Source organism: Castor canadensis, chromosome 6 (assembly GCF_047511655.1).
Source record: "Castor canadensis chromosome 6, mCasCan1.hap1v2, whole genome shotgun sequence".
Classification (NCBI taxonomy): Eukaryota; Metazoa; Chordata; class Mammalia; order Rodentia; family Castoridae; genus Castor; species Castor canadensis.
Genome location: NC_133391.1, coordinates 96833559 through 96859044, shown reverse-complemented (window position 1 = coordinate 96859044; position 25486 = coordinate 96833559). Strand labels below are relative to the sequence as shown.

The 25486-nt window shown below is 39.1% G+C and overlaps 1 protein-coding gene across 7 annotated transcripts in view; it reads left to right on the top strand.

The window, feature by feature from the left end:
• Positions 1-25486, top strand: part of Cast (calpastatin) — a 107839-nt gene that overhangs the window by 35417 nt on the left and 46936 nt on the right. For 5 of the 7 annotated variants that reach the window (XM_074077046.1, XM_074077043.1, XM_074077041.1 and 2 more), the window contains exons 3-4: positions 1898-1969; positions 23886-23945. In XM_074077046.1, coding sequence (XP_073933147.1) covers positions 1898-1969; positions 23886-23945 — 132 coding nt within the window. Of the gene's footprint in view, positions 1-1897; positions 1970-6442; positions 6596-23885; positions 23946-25486 lie in introns of those variants that run through there. The other 2 variants (XM_074077045.1, XM_074077044.1) reach the window with 1 other exon arrangement.

Genomic DNA, 25486 nt, shown 5'->3' with positions numbered 1-25486 from the left:
TATCTACAGGTCTTTGCATGTGCTGTTCTATACACCCAGATGCCTTCTCTTCCCCCCTCCCATATTTATACAATTGGTTGCTTCATAACAGTCGGGTCTCAATCAAATGCCACATCTTTATTCATCCTGTCTGAAGCAGGGCTCAGCTCAGCCACTCCCTGTTACATTACCCTGCTTTACAGTCTGCTCAGCCTTTGTCCCCCTCTGATATCATCCTGTTTGTTGACTTATTTAGAGGCTGAGTCCTACTGGAATGCAAGCACAGCAGAAGCCTTTTCTGGTTAATTTGTCAGCAGATCTCCACTGCCAAGAATGGTACCTGGCTCATAGCTTGTTTAAAGAATCAGAAAATGAATGAATGAAGTCAGACATAATTAAAGAAGTGGAGCCAGGTCTTACACACCAGCCAAAGCACTCTGCCATTAAACATTAGTTACTAATTTAAGAATAGCGAGTCTGTGTTCCATGCATGAGTGTACTCCTAAGCTTTTGTATTAGGTTTTAAGCAAGTGACACTGACAAAGGACTTAAGAAATACTTGTTAAATAAAAATGTAGTTATCTGGACATGGTGGCACACACCTGTAGTTGCAACTACAAGGGAAGCTGAGGGAGGAGAATCACAAGTTTGAGACCAACCTGGGCACATAGTAAAAAACTTAATATTTTTAATTATTTAATTTGAGATCATTTTTAGGAATTCCACTCTTATTCCAGCTAAACTAAATTGGTTCCTTATAGACCGAGTAATCTAGGCAGTTCTGGGGGCAAGCTTCAGGATGGCAGATCATATTGACAGGAAAGTTGAGTTGAAAGACATCCTCAGTTGAATTTTGAGTAAGCCATTTTAAAAGCTCAAGGAGAATTTCTTTTTTTTTCAATCTAGTTTGACCCCACCATTAGAAAATAACTTCATGTGAGCCTCAGGAATTATACATACATAACTATTTTATAATCTGACTTTTTAATATAATCTGAATAATATGTTTTCATTTAATGAAATACACTTTTATAACATGATTTTAATAACCACATGATATTTCACCCTATCACTATGTCATAACATAAGCCCCTTTTATGGGAGGATAGATATGTAAGGGAACAGGCTCTGAAGCACTCATCCTGCCTTTCACTTGCTGTGACCAGGGCACCAGTGTTATTTGTTCATTCCATACTTCCTCAGTCTCCTCACTTTTAAAGTAGAGAAAATGATAGTAGCAGCTTTACATCAGCTAATGCAAAGATTGAAAAAGTAATTATACATGACACTTAAAACACTTTAATCACTTAGAATAATGTTCTAATAAATTTTATTATTAGAAAATTATAATTCTGTTATTCTAATAGAATGATTACCTAGCACATCATAAATACTCAAATATTCATAATTACTACATCTATCATTTTCAACTTTTGATGTTACAGTATTTAATGAAAGTCTGTGAATAAAAATGCTTTTGTTCTTTTCTTAACATTTCACTTAAATTTTTACAAGTAGAATTGCATCTTTGATATATATTGTTAAATAACCCTCCATCGTGGCTGTACCATTGCACACACTCCATAGAACCAGAAGAGACAAGGCAGATGCTCCACAGTGAATGACATTTCTGAAAACGCTTTGGTGGGAAATGACAACTGCTCAGAGGAGGATTTTTGCATTCTTCAAAATCACTGAATAGTGACCAACTGGAACTTATGCAACTTAACCTTCCTTCTCATTATTTTTATACTCTTCAGGCATAGTTATGAAAAATTAAAAACATGTTTGCTTTGGGTGTGTTTAGAATATTAGTCTGATTTTTGTTTGAGAAGATATGTATATATTGATGTAAAAATTGGTACTTTACATGGTTGAAGTACTTTCCTTCATTGAAATCATATTTTCTGTTTTCAAGAAAAAAGCAGCAAGTCTTGGGAGCAGTCAGCCCTCCAGAGCCCATGCTGATGGGACAGCACCAGCCACAAAGGTCAGTCATTGCCCAAACACAAGAAGACCCTTCTTCTCCCACTTACAGGGGTATCATCAGTGGGTGGGGCCCACAGAGAAGGCAAACAGTGCCTTACATCTAAATTATGCTTCTAAAAACCCACAGACTAATATTTAATGAAATCATTTGTAAATAGTTTCCAGAATTGTTTTAGTATTTAAACTTTTGGAGGTCAATATGTTGTGGAAAACCACATCTAGTTTTTTCTTGAAAAGACTCACTATCTGAAAGGCCTAAGAATTACACCCTTTTCCATCAGATTTTCTCTATGGGAAGTTCTCATCTAATCTTTCTGAGGTGGGACGGTTGTGAAAAATGTAGTCCTCTCTCCTCAAACCCTGGTCTGTCATAAGCAGTGGAGGGAGGTGGCTTAGCTGGGAAGTAGAGGGAGGTGGCTTAGCTGGGAAGTGGAGACATTTTTGCCATATCTTTATTGTTTTATTGTTTAAAGGCAAACTTGGAATTCTTTCCTTGGCTTCTGAAACACTGTTCTTTCCCTCCTCTCATCTTATCTTTCTTGTTTCTCTTTCTGTTTTCCTGACTCACTTTACTGTACCAGTTTCCTGAATAATAGATTTCCCAGGGTTTAATTCTTCCCTCACACCTTCTTCATGTTTTTAAGTCTTTACAGAGTTCCAAAAGAAAAACTGTAGATGCTTGCTTTTTTCTTTTCATTCCAGATTGGAAGGGTTATAACTTAGTGTCAGTATTGCTTTAAAAGTAATCATTCCTTGGCCTCATTGTGAAAAGCTAGAGGTATTGGCATGAATGGTAACTTGCAACATTTTATGATACAATTACTACATCACACACAAGCAAAACAATACCATCTCAAAACAGTCAGAAAAGTTATGACCACATTGTAATTAGCAGTGAGAGGTAGTCCTGGTTTTCTTGATTCTGGATACATTCAACCTGAAAGTTAAAATAAGTAATACTTTTATAATTATGAAAATCTTAAGTCTATGTTTAAAAATAAATATTTTATTTGAAGCTTATGTGCAAGCTGTGTATTATAGAATGGTTTCCACTTATTGCAGGACTGGTTCATGAGAATGCTAACAAAATGAGTAATCATGCCTAGATATACTATCCCTTATACCATGCAGTTCTAGGCGTAAATGATCCAAAGCTCTTGGGCCAGGTGTGGTGGTGCACACCTGTAATTCCAGATATGAGGAAAGCAAAGGTAGGGTTGCATTCTGGGCTAGCCCTGGGAAAAAGCAACACCTTGTGTGAAAAATAAAGCAAAAAAGGGGTGGGGGCATAACTCAAGTGGTAAGTACTTAAGCACAAACCTCTGAGTTCAAACCCCATAAAAAGAAGATCCAAGGCTCTAAAGTTGTATAGATATTTCTAATTCAAAATAGTTACTGCAAAATGCTTAGTACTTCAAATTCAATTATTGGTAAATTAATAATGCAGACTAATGAGACTGTAGAAATTATATAGACTCCTGTTAAAGTCACTATGAACGTAGCTGTGATTCATAATTAGTTATGCAGTTTTATTGCTGGAAGAGTTCTCAGACAGCCTCTGTTTTGATAATCAAAATAGCTTACTTAGAAACCAATGTTCAGATTTCATTTACAATGTCTGTGTAGAATTCTATGCTATTAAGATGTTGTGGTAGAATAGGGGGCATGGCTCAAGTGGTGGAGCTCTTCCCTACATTCATGAGGCCCTGTGCTCAATTCCCAGTACCAGAAAAGGAAAGGAAAGGGAAAGGGGTCAGGTGGAGAGAAAGGGAAATGAAAAGGGGAAAGAAAACATACATTTATTAGTTAAATTTGTTAGTTTCAATTAGATTCCACTCTGACCAATTAAAGGGAAAGAAAAAGAAATTTCTTGAGGGATAGTGAGTAGCTCATGGGAAATCTAGGAGGGTTCAGCAAAAGGAATCCAGAGCCTCATAGCAAGGAACAGTGCATAGCAACACCTGGGAATTTCTCTTGCTAAACCCTGCTGCCCCACCATCAGCATCTAGCACATTTAGGACCAGCTGCCAGAACCTGTGCCACAGCCAAACCTCTAAAGTCCAAAAGCCTTTTTACAACACTGCTTTCCCTGTGGGCAGTGGCCTCCTCACATTGCTCACCTCCAATCTCATTCTTTTTTATCTTTTTTTTTTTTTTTTTTTTTTTTTTTGTGGTACTTTGGTTTGAACTCAGTGCCTCACGCTTGCTAGGGAGGCACTCTACCATTTGAACCATGCTTCCAGCCCTTTGTGCTTCAGTTATTTTTGAGATAGGGTCTTGCTTTTTGCCTCCTGAGTAGCTAGGTTTACAGGCTTGAGCCACTGCACCTGGCTCTAATCTCATTCTTGTGTGTATTTCTAATAGATTAAAATAAGTCACATGCCTCAATCATGCTACCACAGAATCTAGGGTTGTAAGTTTTTTAGATTCTACTTTGGGGAGACGCATACTGATTAAGTGAGAAATTAGCAATATGTGGTGAAGAAGTCTGAATGTGTGGCCAGCTGCTAAATGGTAACTATCTAGAACAGATGGAAAACTAGAAGATCTAACTAAAAAGAGGAAAATCATTGGTGGCAGGTTGCTCAGCAGCATTGGGTATTTAACCAACTTTCCCCAGCCTAGAGGGGAGAAGAGCTACAAAAGAATGAGCAGCTATCAGGGAACTACTTTGTGCCTTTGGGTCCTGTTCTGCCATAAACAGTAAAGTAGCATATAAAACTTATAATCCCATGGATACTTTTGCTTCAGAGAAGGCTAAATTAAAGGTTTTAATTAAGTAAACATAATACAGTTACAGCACATTAAAATATTATGTAGGTAATGTACAAATTACCAAAGTTTCAGAAATAGGATCCAATCAGTAATTCTTATATTTGTTGGGTGCATATTGAATCTGTGGGGTTTTTATTAAAATGAAGATTCTGGCACAGGAAATCTGGGATGAGGCTTACAGCCTTGATTTTCTTTTTTTTTTTTTCATTTTTCTTTTCAGCCTTGATTTTCTAATAAGCTTTCTGGTTATCTGATGCCGCTGGCCTGGCAACCAGCACCATGGGTATCAAGGAGGCTGAATTGTGCAGGATGTGTGTAGTGCCCAAAATGCAGATTCTCAGGTTCCAAGCCAAGAAACCGATTCATCAGGGTGGAGCAAAGCCTAGGATTTATATATGTAACACATACCTTGGGTATATGAGAAACAGATTATCTGAAAGCCACACTAGGGGAAAGGATGACCCTCAGGGACCATGATAACTGCAGCATCTCCCTCAGAGATGCAGACTCATTCCCTTCATCCCCAAGGGGGAGGGGAGCCCCTTTCTACTTAGGCTACAGCATAAGAATCTGTGAAAAGTTTGTTTTATAGCTGTGTGACTACTCACCTGGGCTCTTCAGGAGCAGAAAAACACTCGCCCCCATTGTGGAAGATATAGTTGCCTAACACCGAGGGCTGTGGGGTCCAGGGCTCATTCCTGCTTGGGGTGAGTCCTAAAGAAGTCATCCTATGCTGCTTTTTGTCACAGGAGAAATAATTATCAGTCAATGATATGAAGTTTAGCTCTCCCCAAAAAGTGCATTTTAAGTTATATTTTTATCAAGAAGTATAGCAGGCCCTTTCAGGTAAATGTAAAATACTAGAGTTAGAAACCTCATACTTTACCAGCTTTACTTAACAGATATAAAATAAAATGAAAATAAGTAAGGTGGGTGTGGGGAACACCTTGAAGGACAAATCAGGGGACCCACCTGCTTTGACTGCTTGTGGGGTGTGGGCGTAAAATTATGCAATGGGTGCCCCAGTTTTTAAATGGCCACTGGCCATCACTTCTGTCTTGGCTGAATGCAGGACTGAGTCATTGCTCAGCTGTCATTAGCTGGGCCTGAGCTCTGTTCCCCAAACACTGGCTACTGCCACCTCCCCTACTGGCTCAGGATTCAGCGTCTTTATTCTGGTTGGTTTATGGCCCTGGGAAAGTTGGCTTTCCATATTTCCTTTAAAATTTAATAACTCTTTAACTCCATCACTCACTCTATATTTATTAGTTGATCTTCTTCTATGAGAGTGTTTTCTTTTCCGCATTTACTTCACTAATTTATGGTGACAGTATAGACTCACGAATTCGTATTTTCCTCAGTGGTTTCAGATCTATTCTTACTATTTTGAACATTTTAATCCTGAGATGTATAATGGTATGTGACTCAGTAGAATTCTGATCCTGTTAAACTGCTCTTTAAAAAAACTCCTGATGATGGTCATTGTGCATTAACTTTGTCCTCGCTGGCGTGTACAGCACTGGGGGCCCGTGGCCTGCGCGCCAGCGCCGGGATGCCAGGCACTTGGGGACGAGTGGAGCTGGGCCCTCCCTGCTCTCCTCCCCACCGCGCGTCCGAGCTCCCGAGTTCGGGGGTTGGGAGCAAGCGGGGCGCAGGGCGGAGCGGGTGGAGCGCCGGGGAGGGAGGCGGGGAACCACCTCGTCACCGCCTGGAGACCGCCCCGCCGCGTCACTGTGCCGGCTGTGCTGGGCTGGGAGGTGAAACCTTGGGGCAGAGCTGGGACGGAGCTGAACCTGGAATGCAAACATCCGGAAATCCCCGCTGAGGTCAGCCGGTTCTGGAGTCGCGCAGAGTGAGTACTGATTTCTCTGGCTTTGCTTCAAAGCTGCCCTGCCCCCGCGCCCGGCCCCGCACGTCCCCGGGGCCTGGACCCCCCAGCTGGCTCCCCGGGCTGGGGACGTGTACTCCGGCTATGTTCATGACGCTGAACGTAGCACTGCTTTCCGGATGGGTTCTAAGTTTCACAGTGTTTCTCGTGGATCCTTCCTGTCCAGAACACTGTTACTGCCCCTTTAGCTGGGACTGTATCCGGTGACTGGACATGAGGGGTTACAAAGCACAGGGTTTGTGTGACTCGGCCGAATACCGAAGGAAGAAAAGCAGCAGCTGTGTCGATTTGGTTTGGCACTTTGATCTCTAGAATTAGACCCCAGTCTCCAAGTCCCAACCCCGCCCCTTCTCCCCATGACCTCTGTTTTAGAGAATGAGCTCACTGTGTCTGACCTTTCTGCATACCTGACACATGCTGGGTGTGTCGTGGCAAGTGTTCTGACATGTTTCTGTCCCATTCCCTTGAACACAGCCTAGGACTGTTATAGGATAACATCACTGATAGATATCTCTTTGGAGAATACAAAGTGTTTTCAAAAAGGTTTAAGGATGTTTTCCATTCCTGTTTGGGCCGCCGTATTCTCTGGTTAAAAACGGGCAAGAAGCAAGTTCATCATTCCCATTTTACAGCTTGAGAAAATGAGGCATACAGTTTACACAGCTACCCAAGGGGTGGGATCTTGGAGCCTGTAGCTCTGGAATGTTACTGAACTTTGAGATGTTTCTAGAGGAAGAATCTCTGCATTGCAGGGAAGCTCAACAAGGGGGGGAGTTTATTTCCTAATGATTAACCGTGAAGAGCCTCTGCCCCACTGTTTGCTTTTAGGCATGAATTCGACTTTACGCACTGAGTTTCAGCATCTTAAAGGAATACTGATTGAGTTGCTTGGAGATGTGAGTAGTGCTGCTTGGGCTCTAGGAAACATAAAGGATTAAAATGAAGTTAGTGAAATTATACCAGACTAGGAAAGGCCACACCCGTAGAGTGATGGAGATGAAACAGATGGCCAATATCAATGAGGCTGAAGAGGAACTCTCGTTAGTACAACTGGACTCTTGGTGTCTGTTACAAACAAGTGTGCTTTGTAAACTGTGAGACAGTGTTTATGAAGCAGCACATGTGAGTGTAAATGTCGTTCATCTGTGGTACAGTTCTTGTGTTTTGAGAGGGGATTCTAGAATGCATGAAGGGAGTTGCCTGTATAGAATTAGTGGTGAGTTTCAGTCCCTTGATTGTTCTCTGATGGAACTGGCTGAGTTTAATGCCTCTCCCACAACGAAAATTTAACAGGTATCACATAAAATAATAATTTGGAAGAATGAAACCAAAAAGAAAAGAAAGCTGTCAGAAAAAAACATGAGTTAATTTGAATTAACTGCCTAAAATTGGCCAAGTCTTTGTTTCTATTCCTGGTTTATAATAATGGTTATATCTTTAAGTTATCACAAATCCTTAGGTGGAACTATTTACTTTTCCTCAAAATAAGAGCTATCTATTTAGTCAGTCCTTTTAAACAAAAACTCACAGCCCTTGAACTCTTGTATACATATATATCTTTGTTTCTTCTCTCTTCATATAAGCTTACCAGTCCATCATTTTGGAGATGATATGAGTCTTTTAAGAGGAACATGTTTTATCCTATAGTCTTTCTGATACATTGATTTTATATGTACTGGAAAAGTACAATGATTCTTCACAAACAGTTGCACTTTGTTTGTTCATTGTGAATAGGTAGCTCTAATTAACATGTCAGCTAGCCAGTGGTCCTCAACAAGCATACTCTTGGCATTTTGGGTGACAATTCTGAATTGTCCTATTATTTCCAATTTCCAATTATTTCTAGGATTTTTAAAGATACTTTACAACATTTCCTAATACTTGCTAGCTTCTGAGTAAGTCTGTTTATATGGACATTGGATTTGGGTGAAGCTGTGTTTAATCATTACCAGTAGCAAAGTAACATTGTTTCACCCATGCCCTCTAGTACTCATTGTCTAAACAATAATGAGTTATTACAAGTGACTCTAATAGGTTTTAGTAAAAAGAATAGGTCTGCATAATCTGTGTTCTAACAGATTTGTAGATACATTTACTCTATGCTTTGGCATATATGAACACTTAGCATGCTGGAATGATAATGCAGCTATGAAGTACTCTTGTTGTACCCATTTTACTGATTAAAAATAGTATGGAGCCAGGTGTGATGGTACACACCTATAATCCCAGCCCTGAGAAGGCTGAGGCAGAAGATTTAGGCTTGTGGCCACCCTGTCTCAGGGTGGGTCAGGGTCTCTACACAGCAAGACCCTGTCTCAAAAATAATAATACCCCCCACATTTTACTTTTTTTGGGATGTATTTAACAGCTCTCCGTAAAATGCTTTCTAAAAATTGAGCTTTAGTGTATGAAAAATTATCACACATAAAAGTCTCATTTGGCTACAGGTACTTCTGTTCTCAGAATGCAAGCTTTTTATATACTGTGAGTCTCCTGAAGACAGAATTTTTGTACCCTGATAGCATGTACTGTGGTGCCTTCCCCATAGCAATTTCTCAATGAATACTTTTAGATTATAAAAACAGATTAGTTTTATTTTAATATGAGTAGAGACTTAAGATGCTACTGCATCTTAAGTAAAATAATATTAATTTTTATTCTCTAGGATTTGAATCTACAGTTTTTGAAATTTAATACCTACTTGTTTTTTGACTAGAGATTAGATTTTTAAAAAATAGAAATAGGCCCTTTTTCTTTTCTTTTCTCTTCACTTCCCGTCCTTTCCCTTCTCATTTCTTTTCCTTAAACTTCTCAAATGGGCCAGACATGATGCTAGGCATACCAAAGTGGCAAGAAATATAACCAGACAAAGTGACAAGTGCTAAGTAGCACTGCTATCAAGGTGCTATAAAAGCAAAATGGCAGGGGCCTGAGGTAAAGCTTCAGAAAATCGAATGTTTTATTCACATTTTATCATTTCCTTGATTCCCTTAACAGGAATGGTTTGCATGCCTTGGTTTCAAACCTACATTGTTGATTATGGTTCTGTGTTTTCCTATAGATCCCTTTGTAAAAACAGCAACTGAGAGTTACCTTTATTTGGGGAGGAATTCTTACATGTTAAAAAGAAGATTTAGGTTTGCTTTCATTGAGTTTATCAAGTTAATTTCATATAATTTACTTCAGTTCTATATGCTCCATGGTCATTACGTATTGGTCACCACGACTGGGTGAATGGTGAAGGTGACAGTGTTTGGAGTCTAACCAGTGAAATTCATTGATGGATATCTGAAGAATGATGAATGTGGTTGTGGTCTTGCCAAGGTCTCCTTAATTGCAGAGAGTTGTGCTATAGCCGTTGGGGTATTTTTAGAAAAGAGAGGTTCGTGGCCTTCAAACAGAGAGTACAGGACAATAGAGTGACTCTAGACTAACCCATGGCCCTGATGCTCTCCCAAGACCTGGATGCCTTGAAGACAGCATTTCACCAAGTGTGGTCTGGAGAGCGTCTGCATCCTATTCACCTGGGATACTTTTTTTAAAAAAGAGAAATGTCTCAATCCCCACCTCAGACCCACCCAAGCAGAATCACTGTGCGATCTCTGGCTTGATTAGCCTTACACCTGTTAAAGTTTCATGGCCACTGCTCTACAAAGTGAATTGGCCTCTAAAGAGCCCTCTGCAAGTAGTCTGCTGCAGCGAAGTCTTGATAAGAGTGCTAGCCATCATACTGAAGGTGTCCTGTCAACTGACCTGATTGAGGTTTAGGTCTCTGTTTAGAGCCTGAGCAAGAGCCTGGACTACTTACATGTCACCGAAAGTTGGATAAAAGATAATGCTCCCACCGTAAGCAGACTTTCTGAACTCTGTAAGGGACATATTATGGAGTCCAACATATGCATGACTTAAGTATCAAAGTCCTAGATCAACCACAAAATAGAATTGTTGGGGAAAGTCTACTTTCTTGGGAGAAAAAAAGCTCAGTTCCTGCTGCTGCTTCTTTATAAATAATGCTAACATGGTGGCCAGAGAAAGGAACAGAGAATAGAATTATTTGTACATTGTTCGGTTACATATGCTTTTCTATGTCCTCCTTATGAATAAAGCAAATAAAACTCATTTATATAACTCAACTTCTGTGATTAGTAGTCATCACAGTTCCTTACTATAGTTTCGTGCTAGCAACATACTTAAAACAGTGCCTCACATATGTACTTGCAGACATGCATCTTTTTATAATATTCTGTTTACAAAGGTGTAGCTGATTCACAAGTCTGGGTTTGGATCAGGAAAACAAAGCTAGTGGGCAGAATTTTTATCTTCCAGAATTTATAACTTCTTTTTCTCATTCCCCATCTCTCTTCATATTTCTCTGCCATGCTCAGAGTGATGTCCTCAGATCTGTCTTCCAGTCACTTAAGTCTCTGTTCAGATACATGTAGTTCATATTTTCATTTAGGCATGACATGTTTTTATTCCTTCCTTTGTCTCTGAATTTTATAATATATTCAAAGTCTTCTTCAGATATTTCTGTTATCTTCAGTGCCTGAAGAGAAGTTTATCTCAGATTTGCAACTGCTGACTCTTCCTTAATGGTGTTTTACTTCCTAATGATGTTTGAAACGTGTGTGGAGACTCATCTTCAGTGAGGATTGTTTTCCATGAGTCTCCTTTCTTCTATGTTGTAGAACTGTCCCCGCCAGTTAATTTTTAATACGGTTTTGCCTGAGATTATTCAGATTTTATCAGAGAAAATTGGAACCTTGTTCCACGTAGAATGAATTTGAATTCTCAATGCTCAGTGGCACAGATTTGAAATTCCTTTCTCATAGTGGTTTTCTTTTGGTGGTACTGGGGTTTGAACTCAAGGTTTCATACTTGCTAGGCAGAAGCTCTATCACTTGAGGCCTCTGCCGGCACTTTTTTTGTGTTGGTTATTTTTGAGATAGGGTCATGCTATGCACAGGTCATTCTGGACCATGATCCTCCATTTGTACTTCCCTGTGCAGATGGGATACAGGTGTGAGCCTCTACACACAGCCATTGGTCAAGTTGAGTCTCCTGAGCTTTTTTGCCCAGGCTGGACTTGAAACTTGATCCTCCCAATTTCCTGCATAGCTAGGATTACAGGCTTGAGCCACTGGCGCCCAGCTCCCATAGTGTGTTTTTAAACTTGTGGCTCCAAGCAAAAGAAAACTATGTTGCCATCACTTTGGGTATGTAGGTGGGCAACTTTCAAGGCATATGCTTGTGGACCATCTGTTCTTTGTACCTCCTGGCTTTATGTCAGTAACTCAGCCTGCAGGCGGGACTCCTTTCACATTAAGGTATTTAGTTCTCAGTTTCCAGCAGTTCCAAGTTGCTATATCTGTTTCATGAGCTATTCATCTACAACTGTACTCACTGGAGGACTTGCACAACTACTAGGCTAAATTATTTATACAAATTCACTTATTCTCTTAATATTTGCATATTTACAACAAGGTAAGAAGATGTTATGATGCCTTTATAAATGAGAGAATTTAAATAACTTACCTCTGTGTCATATAGATAACAAGATTCCATTTGATTCTGTAGTTACTTTACATGGACTGGTCTTACAAATCCTGTCTGGAGCGGGCGGGGGAGAGGGAAGAGATTGTGGGGAAAGGGTGTAGGAAGGTGAATATGGTGCAAGTACTATGTACCCCTGTATGTAAATGGAAAAGTGAAATCTGTTGAAACTATTTCAGGAATGCAGGGAGGGGGGATGAAGGAGAATGATGGAGGGAGTAATTTCAAGTGTGATATATTTGACATATTGTAAGAATTTTGTAAATGCCACAATGTACCCCCAGCACAACAACAAAAAAATCCTGTACTTAGTAGTTTATGTCTAGGTAACATTAATAACTAAGAGGGGAATTTGTATCTAAATTAAAATAAATAATAAAAGTCAATATTATGCTCACTTATTGTTAATGCTTGATATGTTAATGTTGTTGAAATTTTTTGATAAATGAGGTTTCTCTGAAAGAGAATATTGCATATTGTTTGGAATTACCAGATAATGGTTTAGTTGTCAGCTTCTTTAGACAATTTATGTAGATAGTAATAAAGGAATAAATTAGCCATCTTTGAATGTAGTGAAATTTTTAATGGCAGTCCACAACTGAAAACTCCCTTATTGTGTGGGAAATACAAAACTATTACTTAGATTGAAGTATACACAGCAATGCTAGTATTTTTGCATTGATTTCAAACCAATTGTATTTTTATATCTTTTCTATTCCACTGAATTTTTATCTGGGGGGAAAGTGGGATGTAATGAAGTGAAAGGCATCATTATATTAAATAGGCATAGAACAAGCAGGACTTTCTCAGGATCAAACAGCCAGAAGTGGAGCTGGGATTCAAACACAAGGGCCTGGACCATGAGCATTCTGACTACTATATCCCTGCTTCTTTAATCATTGTAATTGCCGTCAGTATATATTTACGAATTTCCACAATGATATTTTATCTTGTTTCCCATTTTAAATTTGGTCACTTGAAAGTCAGCTTGGGTAAGAGAACCCTGTTATAATTTCTGTTATTTAAGCTTTCTTGTGAAGAACATGTTTTCATGACAAGTAGACTTAAGAATGGTTACATGGCAGATCCACTTCTCAGCCTCCATGCAACCTTCTCTGTCTCAAAATTTCTTCCTAAGTTCCTTCTCACTTTCTGTTAGAGACATTTTGAGTCTTCACTCCCTTAAAGATTAAGGCTGGCAATTTGGTTTAGAGCAGGAGAACCCATAAACCTTCTCTTGTTTCTCTCACCTTTTGTTACTTAGGTCTGTACCTAAGGAATGAACACACAGGGGAAGCCAAGTGTAAAGGGCTTCTGAAGTGGTTGCTAGCAGAGTTTACAATTTTTTATTCTAATTTAATAACCATACCATCAATACTCATGTATAATTTAGATTAGCTCAAAGTCTGTTAGAATTTGTTCAGATTTGTGCTTTTGCTACAAAGATTTCTCTTTATTTGACTAGAACATGGACCTGAACCAATCATGCATTTCCACTTAAACAAAATGCCGTAATGTCAAATTCACTACATTTTTTTCTTTGAGAAAGTTAGTCAAGACTAGTGTGTAACTTGTCAAAGCAGTGGTAGTGTCCTGCCATTCTAGAATTGACTCACAAGCTAAAGCAAATCCTTGCCTGACAAACCTTCTCTAGGGGAGAGACCAAATGAAGAAAGTAGACTTCTTTTCCAGGTCTGACTTCTCTTGAGCAAACAAAGGTCAGACATAGTTGGAATTATTGCATGCATCATGAAAAGCAGCTGGGATTTCTAAAGCATAAATAGACTTTCAGGGAAAAAAAGCTGCTTTTCTAAACCAGGCTGTGTAGTACACTCTTCTCCTTGCCTACAAAATAATTTTTGTTATCCTAGGGGAGAAAAAAAAATACTGAAAAACTGGAGTTTGCAAAGCAATGAAAACGAAGCAGTTACCTTGCAGAACCAGAAGCTTGACTTCATGATTTAACTGTGAAATCTTCTAAGCATGTGGGCAAACGATCTACAGTCCTCCTAGCTTAGATTTGGATCACACACCTGCTGTGACTATTTTCCCAGTTTCCAGGCAACATTTGGATGTTTATTTTGAGGTCTGTCCACACATTGCTTCAGAGGCCAAAGTTTCATGTACATTCCACTTCCCAGAGCAAACTGAGTTCCGGCACAGGGTTTTTATCTTAAATCTATGTGTCCCTTTTGAGGGAGCTCATGAACAAACAACCTACTCAGATGAGCTGTAATCATCTTCAGTTTCTCTGTAGTGATGTTCAGAGTGCCTCATTCTGTAGCTTTGATCTATTGTACTCTAGACTAAATGTCTGCAGGACTTTCCTAACCTGCAAGTCTTGCTTATGCTATTTTGCTTACGTGGAATGCTACCCCATTCCAGCATGCATCTGCATTTTTTAATAAACCCTAAATATTTTTCTTTCATTTTTGAAATAAAGGAATTCAACATGTTATAGCAAAATGTTCATGGGCATAGCTGTTGTGCTTATGTTTCAGCCTAAGCTCCACTGTTCCTTAACTGTGTAATCTTAGATAAGTTATACAATTTTTCTAAGCCTCAGTTTTCTCACTTATAAAAAAGATAATAATGTTTACCTCCTAGGATTTTATAAGATATATTGAAATCAGATATGTAGATCACTTGTCCTAGTTCCTGATAAATGGAAGAGTCTGTAATTCCCTATCTCTCTCTTGGTCACACCACAATAAATAATAAATAGTCCCCACCTCCTCTATGCAGCCTTTCCTAACCATCTTCTGCACCCACACTTCAGAAATACAGACCTTCTCTCTGATCACCTATTAGATTGTACTTTTGTTGATATCACACTCAAACTTTTTTCCTTTGTTGTGTTGGGTGGGGTACATTCTGGCATTTACACAGGTTCTTACAATGTATCAAATATATCATACTTGAATTCATCCCCTCCACTGCTTTCCTTTGTTCCCCTGTCCCCCCTGACTCCTGCAATAGTTTCAACAGGTATCATTTTTTAATGTACATACGTGTGTACACGGTATTTGCACCATATTCACCCTCCTGCCCCCTTTCCCCGCCCCCCTCCACTGGAACCAATTCGCCACCCTCATCCCCCTTGCAGGACTTGTTCCAGCCTCTTGTTCTCTGATTTTGTAGAGGAAAAAAGAAAAAGAAAAAAAATGACATTTTTGCTTATTTGAGATAAATGTAGCTACATAGGGAGTTTCCTTGTGATATTTTCACTTATATATGTATATAACCCCAACTGGTTCATCTCCTCTATTTTTCTTCATTCTACCTTAGTCCCTTTCTTATAGTGGTTTCAGCTGGTTTAAGAATTCATTTTTATATAGACAGCATATCAACCATATTCATCTTCTTAGTTTTCTTGTTTTACTCTCTCCCTCTCATATGTGACCTCCCCTTAGTGTGACCAGTATTTCACAATATTGCTGTATTTGTATTAGGTCTGTATTTCACATATGAGAGAGAGCATGCAGCTTTTGGCCTTCTCAGTCTGGCTAACTTCACTTAAGATGATATTCTCCAGTTCCATCCATTTACCTGTGAATGGCAAAATTTCATTCTTCTTTGTAAGATTCCATTGTACATAAATACCACATTTTCTTAATTCATTCATCAGTAGTGGGACACCTTGGCTGTTTCCATAGCTTAGCTATTGTGAATAGTGCTGCAATAAACATGGGTGTGCAGGTGCCTTTGTTGCAAGCTGACTCATTTTCCTTCAGGTATATCCCTAGGAGTGGTATTGCTGGATCCTATGGCAGGTCTATTTTTGTTTTTTAAAGGAGCCTCCATACTGTTTTCCATAGCAGTTTACTAACTTACATTCCCACCAGCAGTGTATAAGGGTTCCTTTTTTCCCGCGTCCTCACGAACACTTGTTGATGGTGGTGTTCTTCATGGTAGCTATTCTAACAGGACTGAGGTAGAATCTTAATATGGTTTTTTTATTTGAATTTCCTTTATGACCAGGGATGGTGAGCATATTTTCATGTTTTTTAGCCATTTGGACTTCATCCTTTGAAAAGCTGTGTTCAGTTCATTTGCCCATTTCTTTATTGGGGCATTGATTTTTAGGGAGTTTAGTTTTTTGAGGTCCCTGTATATTCTAGCTATCAGTCCCTTGTCTGATGTACAGCTGTCAAAGATTTTCTCCCATTCTGTGGGTGACCTCTACTATCTTCCAAGGTATAAATTGGTACACTAACTACATCAGCTACTACAGTGCCGTATTCTCCTGGAAAGAGATGACTTGATTCACCTCATCCATAGACAATCTATTGTTTATCTCTCATCTGATTCATGTTTTCTATTATGACTAAACTCTATACTTTGTAAGATGCCTGTATTGCAGCTCTCATTAAAAGTGTTGCAAGGGTGTATAATATGGTATGACATCATGGCACACAAAAGACAAACTTGAACATCTGAATATTCATTTCCTGAAGTGAATAAGTCATCATAATGGAAAGAAACGTAGCTCACTAGGTCCATAAGTAGTGTTTGTAAAGATGGCAGTGGTTTCTTTAGAAAAGTCCCTCATCCACTGTCTATTGTTTGTTGCACATGTCTTCCAGGAAGCAGTTTGGGAACTTTCTTACATACATTTTTTTAAAGTTGTTCAATTCCCAGTTAATGACAATAATGATGTAAGAGATGAGAGTTTAAAATATGTTATCTTTCTTGGTTTTTTTTTTTAACCTCTACTGTGGGTAAAATTTCTGGTGATTATGTAGTAAAACTCCTACAATGTTGCATTTGGACTATTAAATAATATTCTTGTGTTTATTCATACACGAAATTCATGCAAATACATGTTCAGCACCTACTGTGCAGCAGACTCTGGGGATGAAGATATGAAGCAACTGGGCCATGTCTGGCCCCTTCTCTCATGTATTTCACATCACATTGTGTTTCATAGGGCTTTTTGCACAACCATGATTTCTTTTCTTTCATTATGTGAGATGTTATTAAATAAGAACCTGGTCATGGTTCAGAAACAAATTACTTTTCTCTTGTATATATAATGTAGCTAAGTAGAAGTTAAGAATTGTTTTGATTTTTCAGATTTTCTTAACTCAGAAAATATTTTTCTGTTTTTTTTTTTTCCAAATCGCCCTAAGATTTGTTATCTAAATTTACTCTCACTGCAATCCTGTGAAGTACCTCTTATTCCTGTGATGAGAAACTGGATGCTCAGCAGGCTTAATCCACCTTCTGTACAAATCACGGCACTTAGAAGCCATCAGGATGGAAACTTAAGTCCTCTGACTTATTAATTATATCTTCAATTCTAGGTTAAAAATAAAAAAAAAACACCGAGGTATTAAATTACATTTCATTCTTTGCTTAAATGAACTTCAATGGACAGTTAAAATGGAAACAAAATTAGAATCAACAGTGAGGTTTTTTAGCTCCTCTCTGCTACCACTATAGGTACTGGAGGGAGTAGAAATGTCCCCTGATGTCCCCTTGATAACACTGTAGCTTCATTGACAAGACATGACATGTACTTAGAAAAGAGATCAGTAACCCTCCCATGCAGAAGATATGATTTAGCGTTCAAGTGAGAGGTGCAAATTTTACAACAGTTGAGAAGATAATATGAGCTATAGCAGATCAAGGTACTGTTTCTTAAAACAGATCTGCAAAGGTAGGGACAGGTAGGAGTTGGGCAGGGCAGGAGCTTCCTAGGCAGTGGGAATGATGAAGTGAAAGGCTGAGAGGTGAAGGGGAACGTGATAGTGACAGTGGAAATAACAAGAGCTAGCATTTGCCAAACACTTGACCATCTGCCAAGCATTGTTACAATTGTCTCACATATACTCACTTAAGTTATCCTTAAAACACCCTTAAACCAAATTCCCAAAACAATTTAACAATGTAAGAAATTATTATTCCCATTTTACAAACGAGGAAACAGCACAGGGTAATAAGTAACTTGCTTGAGGTTGTACGTGCATTAAACGTCAACTGCATTTCACTAGCTGTCTTAAGTTAAAGCCATAGTCTCCTCTTACCTCTCACATTCTTAACTAGTGCATAATGACACTTGATGAGGTATTGATGAGATGGTAAGGACCCCATCCTGACTGGAGGGGAGATGTGATATGACACCTTGGTGAGAGAAGTAGTTGAATAAAAATGATCAAATAATCAGGAAGAAGGCATTGATCTTTCATCAGTGTGGAAATACGGTACACATTTACTTTAGAAGGATTGGTTAGGCAGCCATAGACTGAAAGGACTGAGATAAATTGGAGCACGGGTGGGGGTAGGAGAGAACATAGCCCAGAAACTATTGGAAGGATCTGGATGTTATCCAGGTGTGGGTGATAGGTGACTAGACCAGGAGTGGGTGTGGCAGTAGAAATGAAAGGAACGAAATGGTGAAATGCATTAAAACCAGCATGCTCCTGAATCCAGGTGAGTCAGGGCTAGGTGAGTTCCTTACAGAAGTCCAGAGCCAGGTGGTACTATCCCTATTTTACAGATGAGGGAATGGAGAGGTAATTAATTTGGATGAATAATTACTAAAACAGGGATATGGGCCAGGATCTTTCTTAGTTTGTTCTTTTTAAAGTAGTCTCATAATAAACCTGGGTTGTTGATAAGGTATAAAGAACTCTGCACACAATAAAAGATAAAGTTATGACAAGAAATCAATATTCTGAGGAAGCAATAATATAAGAGAAAAGGCAGGGTGACTGAAAAGGCTTATGGGTGAATATTAAAGATCACAAAGAAGAATGAGGTAGGTAAAGAAGCTTCCAGAAGGAAGCAGATCAGAAGTATGAGGCTCCTATTGAGAACAGCCAAATAGAGAATGGTCACTGATTCACAGTGAAGCTGTGATGGACTAGCAAGTGGATAAAGAGAGCAGATGCTTGAAGCCTGATGTTCTTAGTAACCCTCAATAAACAGACAGATCCAGGTGCATAAGGGTGATTAGTATGTGTGGGAGGATATGGAAATGTTGCCAGTGGTGGCACGGGGAAAGGAAGCAAGGTTTGGCATTAGGAGAAAAAAACTTGACACATCTGCTGTTCTCCTCTCTGTGTGCACTTCCTCAACCAAGCTAGCTGAGGACAAGGGTTGAGATCAAGGTGAGGCTGAATGGCTGGAGGGGAGGTAGTGAGGTGCCCATAAGCCATCGGGAAATGCCTGGAAAAAGCTGAGCCTTTTGGGAGCCACACAAGAAGAGAAGGGACTATATTCTGTGGTAGACAGAGAAATAAGGAGCTGAGGGAATGATTTTTCAATCATCTGGATTTAACGGCAGTAGGACAGATGAGTAAATGTTCTAGGAACCCACCCTGGCTACAGAAGCCCAAACCACCCCCCACACACCTGGACACATTTACCAGGACCTTCGAGAGAGCTCAGAACCATCTCAACTCCAATGCAGTTTTGCAGGGTAGTTAAGGATGGTTCTAGGTCTTGCTTTTCTTCTCATGCAGCCTCACTAGACACCCACATGATCAAGGTAAAGCCCTGGATAGAGATGTGGTGGGTAAGAACGGAGGTTAGCATGTTCCTTAGTGCACCCACCAGTCAGCTCTCTTTAACAGGGTCCGGTCTGGTGGAGGAGCTCATTCATAGCACAATTATATTATCACCTCCTCTACATGGTGTTACAGGGAAGTGAACTGGGATAGGAAAAGGAGGATGCACAGTGAGACTGACTGCAATGGTGCAGAAGTTACAATGCCACAACTGGGAGCCAGAAAGATACACTTTAAAGAAAAGATACATAGGATTTGGATATTTTGGGAGAGAAGCACACCAACAGTAACAATCATAGGAAAAGTATAAAGGGAGAGGCAAGTGCGCTGTGTCTGGGGTTGGATGAGTTATCTGTCTGTCTGGAATAGAGGTTCCAATGCGTTGGGAGATGAGGTTGAAATTTATGAAAGAGACTTTAACGATACGAGGATTTCTGTGTTTTCTGTGTAGGCAGCAGCAGCAATTGCTGTTCTACTTAAGGGGGAGATATGTGTCTAAGAGCGCAAGAAATAAGAATTATCCAGCCAGAATGGATAAGAGAGCTAAGTCTGGAGTCTGGGAGTCCTGAGGGAAATATGTGCCAAAAAAAAGAAAGCCATTTCCATTAGGCACTGGTGGCTCATGCCTGTAATCCTGGCTAGTGAGGAGGCAGAAATCAAGAGGATCATGGTTCAAAGCCAGCCCTGGGCAAACAGTTTGAGAGACCCTGTCTCAAAAAAAGCCATCACAGAAAGAGGCTGGTGGAATGGCTCAAGAGGTAAGAGCACCTGCCTACCAAGCATGAAGCCCTGAGTTCAAACCTCAGTGCTGAAAAAAAAGAAAGAAAAGAAAACCATTTCTATTTTCCAAGGATCTTGACAGCAGGTCATCTTCCTCTTATATCTCCAATTCTTCATTGTGGTGGACTAAAATTCTTACAGTAGTGAGTAAGCATATCTGAAGAGATTTTGTTGAATAATGCCAGAACATAAGGTATCATTGGTTAAGCATAAGATTAAATGTTCATTTTTTTCTAGACTGCAACTAAGTTCTTCTCAGTATTGGTTTATTTTAATGCAACTTGGAAGTATAGGAAGATTGTTTGAGATGGGCCTGAAACTAAGTTAGAACTAAAACATTTATTTTGTCATGTGGGAGACCTCTTCACATGGCTAGAGCACTTAAATTGTAATGTAAACTACTTGATGTCTGTTTATCTCACAGGACTCAACTCTTCCAAGGCCATGGTTGTATCTTGTATATTCATTGTGTGCCCTCAAATTCTACCTCATACTTTTTAGATGACTGTTGAATGGATGAGTGGAGAATGATTTTTATTAAGGAAATATTTCTCTGCTTCTTGTTATTCTAATTTATCCCTTAATTCAAATTTGTAAATGATTGCTGTAACTCTGAATATTAAGAAATTTGTTGGGGCTGGTAGAGTGGCTCAAGTGGTAGAGTGCCTGCCTAGAAAACATAAGGCCCTGGGTTCAAACCAGTACCACCAAAAAAAAAAAAAGAAAGAAAGAAAGAAAGAAATTTGTAAGGACCATTTGGAAAGGAAAGTATCGTAGCTGCACTTTGGTGCTACCTATAGTGTTATTCCCATAGAGGTATTTTGGTCTATCTGAGCATAGATGGTTGTGTGTTAAAAAGTGGCAGTCCCTTGATGTCCTTAGGACTATCTGAGCAATAGGCACTGCAATAGAGGGCCACTGGTTTGGAAATCAGGTTGGCCTTGGTTCTAGTGCTGTCCACTCAGAGGATCCTCATGCGTGGAATGCTCCTCCCAGCCTTTTGCCTAGGTGATGCCCCCTTGTCCTTAGTCACCACACAGCTTGTCACATCCTCAGCATCCCCTGTCTCAGCTGTCCCCTGAGCCAGCTTTAGTTCCTAGTCTGAGTTCTCATGGGACTCTGTGATTTCCTTTTGTAGCAAGTAATTGTTGAAGGGATTATTTAGGCTGTAACTTTCGCAAGGGCAGGAACATGTCTGTTGGTTTCACCAGTGTCCCCAGCACTTAACACTGTACCTGGCACAAACAGTATTCTGGATAAACACTTGAGGAAGCCAGTGGACTGTGGTGGACCCTGTACATTAGATTCCAGTTTCCTTATCTGTTTAAAACCTGTATATTAGCCATTAACAATGTTACTGAAGACGTTCTTTCTCTTCAAAGATCTTTGGATTAACTTTTCACAATTTTTATTATAATAGTTATTCACACCCATGATAGCAATTCAAACAGTACAATAGAATTTAAAATATATCCAGTCCTTCACCCAGTGCAATAGATATTAAAAACTACTTGTCTGCACCTACAGAATAAAATTGAATGAGCTACAATAATCCAGAGTTGAATCGGTTAACAATGGGATGGGGTCATTTCCCTTGTTTCCAGTCCCCATGGACCAGCTTCCATATTTCAATTTCAAGACACTTCATGCTTTTTAGTGAAGGGATGTAACTGTCATGGAGGAATCTATGCTGAGAGCAGGTGGGGCCAAGGCCTTTTGCTAAATTCCTATGCTAGCCTGCTCCATGCTTTTTTCTAGCTGATCCATGTAGAGATTTTACTATTCTTGGTGAGCCTTTGAAAGTCCTCTCTTTTCAAGGATTTGAGCTCACTTCCAGATATTATTTAATAAAGTAGTAAGGCAGGTTGAATAATTCAAGGTTATGTGTGTTTTGAATGTTTTTAATAAACTGGATGTTTAAAAAATAAATATTTGCCTAAAGATTTTCACCTTAAAAAGCACTTCCTTATGAGCTGTTTGGTTCCTAGGGTAGTTTTATGTGGTTGAGGAAAATTATTGAGGGAATGAGATGCAGCAAAATGGAACTTCATGAACTTGAATGGAAATTTGTACAACCAATTCTAATTATGTACAAAAACCAGAATTATATAAGTATGGGCACTTTTACCCCCCACAAATTTTACTCGAGGTCTGATGGGAAGGTGATTTTGGTCATGGGCTGTAGGTTACAGTGGGTTCATACTATTATCGAGTGGTTTATGTTGAGGGTGGGAGAAGGTAAGGGAGGAGCAGGGACAGGCTCATGCTGCCTGACTCAGCCTCTGAAGCAGTTCATGACTAGGCATTAGAGACAGAGTAAAGTTTGAATTATAGACTTTCCCAAATATTGCTGGCAGGGCAACAGCTGTTTACTGACAGCCAGTTGCTTAAGAAGCAGCTTGTGCCAGATGGAATCCCTGGGCTCTAGAGCCTGACGGACTCAAATGTTCAGGAGGTTCAAGTGAGCCTGGGTTGGAATTTGCCAAGATGATGATTACCTATTTAATATTAACCAGTGTAATACAAGCTCAGTACTAGAATAGTACTCAAAACCAAGCATGTATCCGCCTGCTCAGGTGTCACTCACTACTTAGGTGATTTGCTTGCAGGGCTCCTCTACCAAGATACATCCTTAAAAAGGATGTTTCTTGAGTACTTCAGCTGCCATTTCTACCTCGTACCTTCTGAGGAAGGCCTAGGTGAGAAGGGTAATTCAGCAAAATTCTCTCAGCAATCCTACCTGCCATCTTCTCTTTATTACATAATACAGAAAGGATGATTTCCATGTATCCAAGTACTGTTCTTGTTCCTTTTATTTTCCATAATATATTAGGAATAATGTGTTAGTAAATGTGAACATTTATGATATGTCAGAGATTTTACAATCATTGGAAATGTTTACAAACCTGCAAAATAGACAGCATTAGCCCATTTTATATTATGTAATGTTTAAAGCCACAGATCCAGGTGACACAGCTGGGATTTGAACAAAGTTCTTTCAAGTTTCAAAGTCCATGTTCTTTCTAGAAATAATATTAAGTGTAGTTATAATATGGTTTACCATATTATAACTGTGTTCTGTACCACAGAACAGTAATTATTACAATAAACTTATAAGGTAGCTGTTATCTATTGAAGTAAAATTGAGGATAGGAAACTAGAGACAAGGAAAGTAAGTTGCCAATATTATTTGGTAAATAAACAGACCCAAAATTTGAACCCATTTCATCTGTGTATAAAGACTTTTACCTTCTGGGCAACACCACCTACTGTAGTTTTATGGGTATGATGTTGCAAACTAGGTAGAAATCAAAGTAAAGAGTTATGGACAATGTGGTTGAGAGGAGCTGGGGATAATTCAGATTGTAGGTTGAATCGAATCAAACTTTCTTTTCTTTCCTCTATAGGTGTCTGCCTCCTCTGGTGCAACTGGCAAGTCTTCTAGTATGAATACCACAGGAACCAAGGTACAAAGGACCTTAAGAGTCAAGTTGGGTGAATGCCACTTTAAATCAGTTATATTGTAGTTTGATTTGTGAGCAAATCAAAGGCAAAATAATTGTTGACAGACAAGTTATGTCTTAGGAAGATTACATTATGGAAGTAAACACTTTCTTCCTAACTTAAAGAGGCCTTTGGAAATTCAGTTCTTCTAATATTTACCTTGAACTCATATATAGACATTGTTCTAGAATATCTAGAAAAAGGAGTTACCTGGAGTTTCCTTTTGTTTGTTTGTTTTTGCTTTTGTTTTTGTGATTAAGTTTTTGAAATGAAGATAATTTCTCCAAATACATTTCTCTGGACCTAAATACGAATATAGATTCTAAACATCCTACTAAAAATGGTTCTGATATTTTGATGTGCATTTTAAAATGAGAAAGGTTACATTAAGTGACATAGAAACAAAGGAAACAGGTACTGGTTACTTCAATTATTTTCTGAAACTTGAGTCATGGCGAATATTTCCTATTGACAAACCTTTGCTGAGCTCTATTTGTAATTTATTCTTATAATTATTTCTTGGAATTTCAGAATTAGAAATAAAAGAATGTTGTCCAGTGCAGTTGTTACATAGGGTAAGCCTGTTTCTGAGAATTGCCTAAAGTTACCATAGTCCTGTCCCTTAGTTACTGTGTCTCATGCTGTTTCCTAGAATATACCAGTGAGGGTTCAAGAGGGGACATTTTCAAACTGCTCACAACTCATTCTTATGAGAGCTACTCCAGATCCATTGTCAGTAAATTGCCTTGTTGACTTTCTGTCTTCCATATTACTGTGCTGTCTCAGTTGTTTCCTATCCCAGGGGATGTGGCAGCATGAGTTAGTGCCACCAGGGATGCTGTGGTCTTATCTTGAACTAAAGCATTGCAAATATCTGCCTGTATTTATGTAAGATCTTTAAATGCCATTTAGCATTCATTTTATTTTTTAAGCATATTTAATCTAGACTTTAATATTTTACACTTAGATTGGTTTCTTACTTATATTAAAATATACATTATATGATCTGTGAGTAACCTATTAAGCTCTCACTTCTACTTATAGCAAGCTTAACTTAAAATTTTTTTTAAAAAATTTGTGATTGGTGCTAGGGCCCCATGCCTCCCACTCCCAAATCCTATCAATCTTAAAATAATCTTAAAATACTAAAGGAGAAGCATCTAAAAAATTCTCATCAAATTTACAATCCATAAAAACTAAAGAAAGGAGGAAGAAAGGAGAGCCATAAGTACAGGATTTACTTTTCTTTGTATTACTTCACTTGTAAGCTACTGCCTGATTCTAATCCCCTGTGTCTCAGAGAGCCAGTGTTTATTTCAAGTGTGCCCTATTTTCTGGAGCATGTGTCAGCAAACTTCAGGCATCATGAAACATTAAATCTTGAGAATCCTTGGTAGTCTAATGAAAGTGGGGGAAGGGAGGAGAGTAGATGTCAGAAGACAGGGAGAGACAAAAACAAGATGCAACAATGAAGTGCCACCACTGCCTTGGGACCACTTTGGCC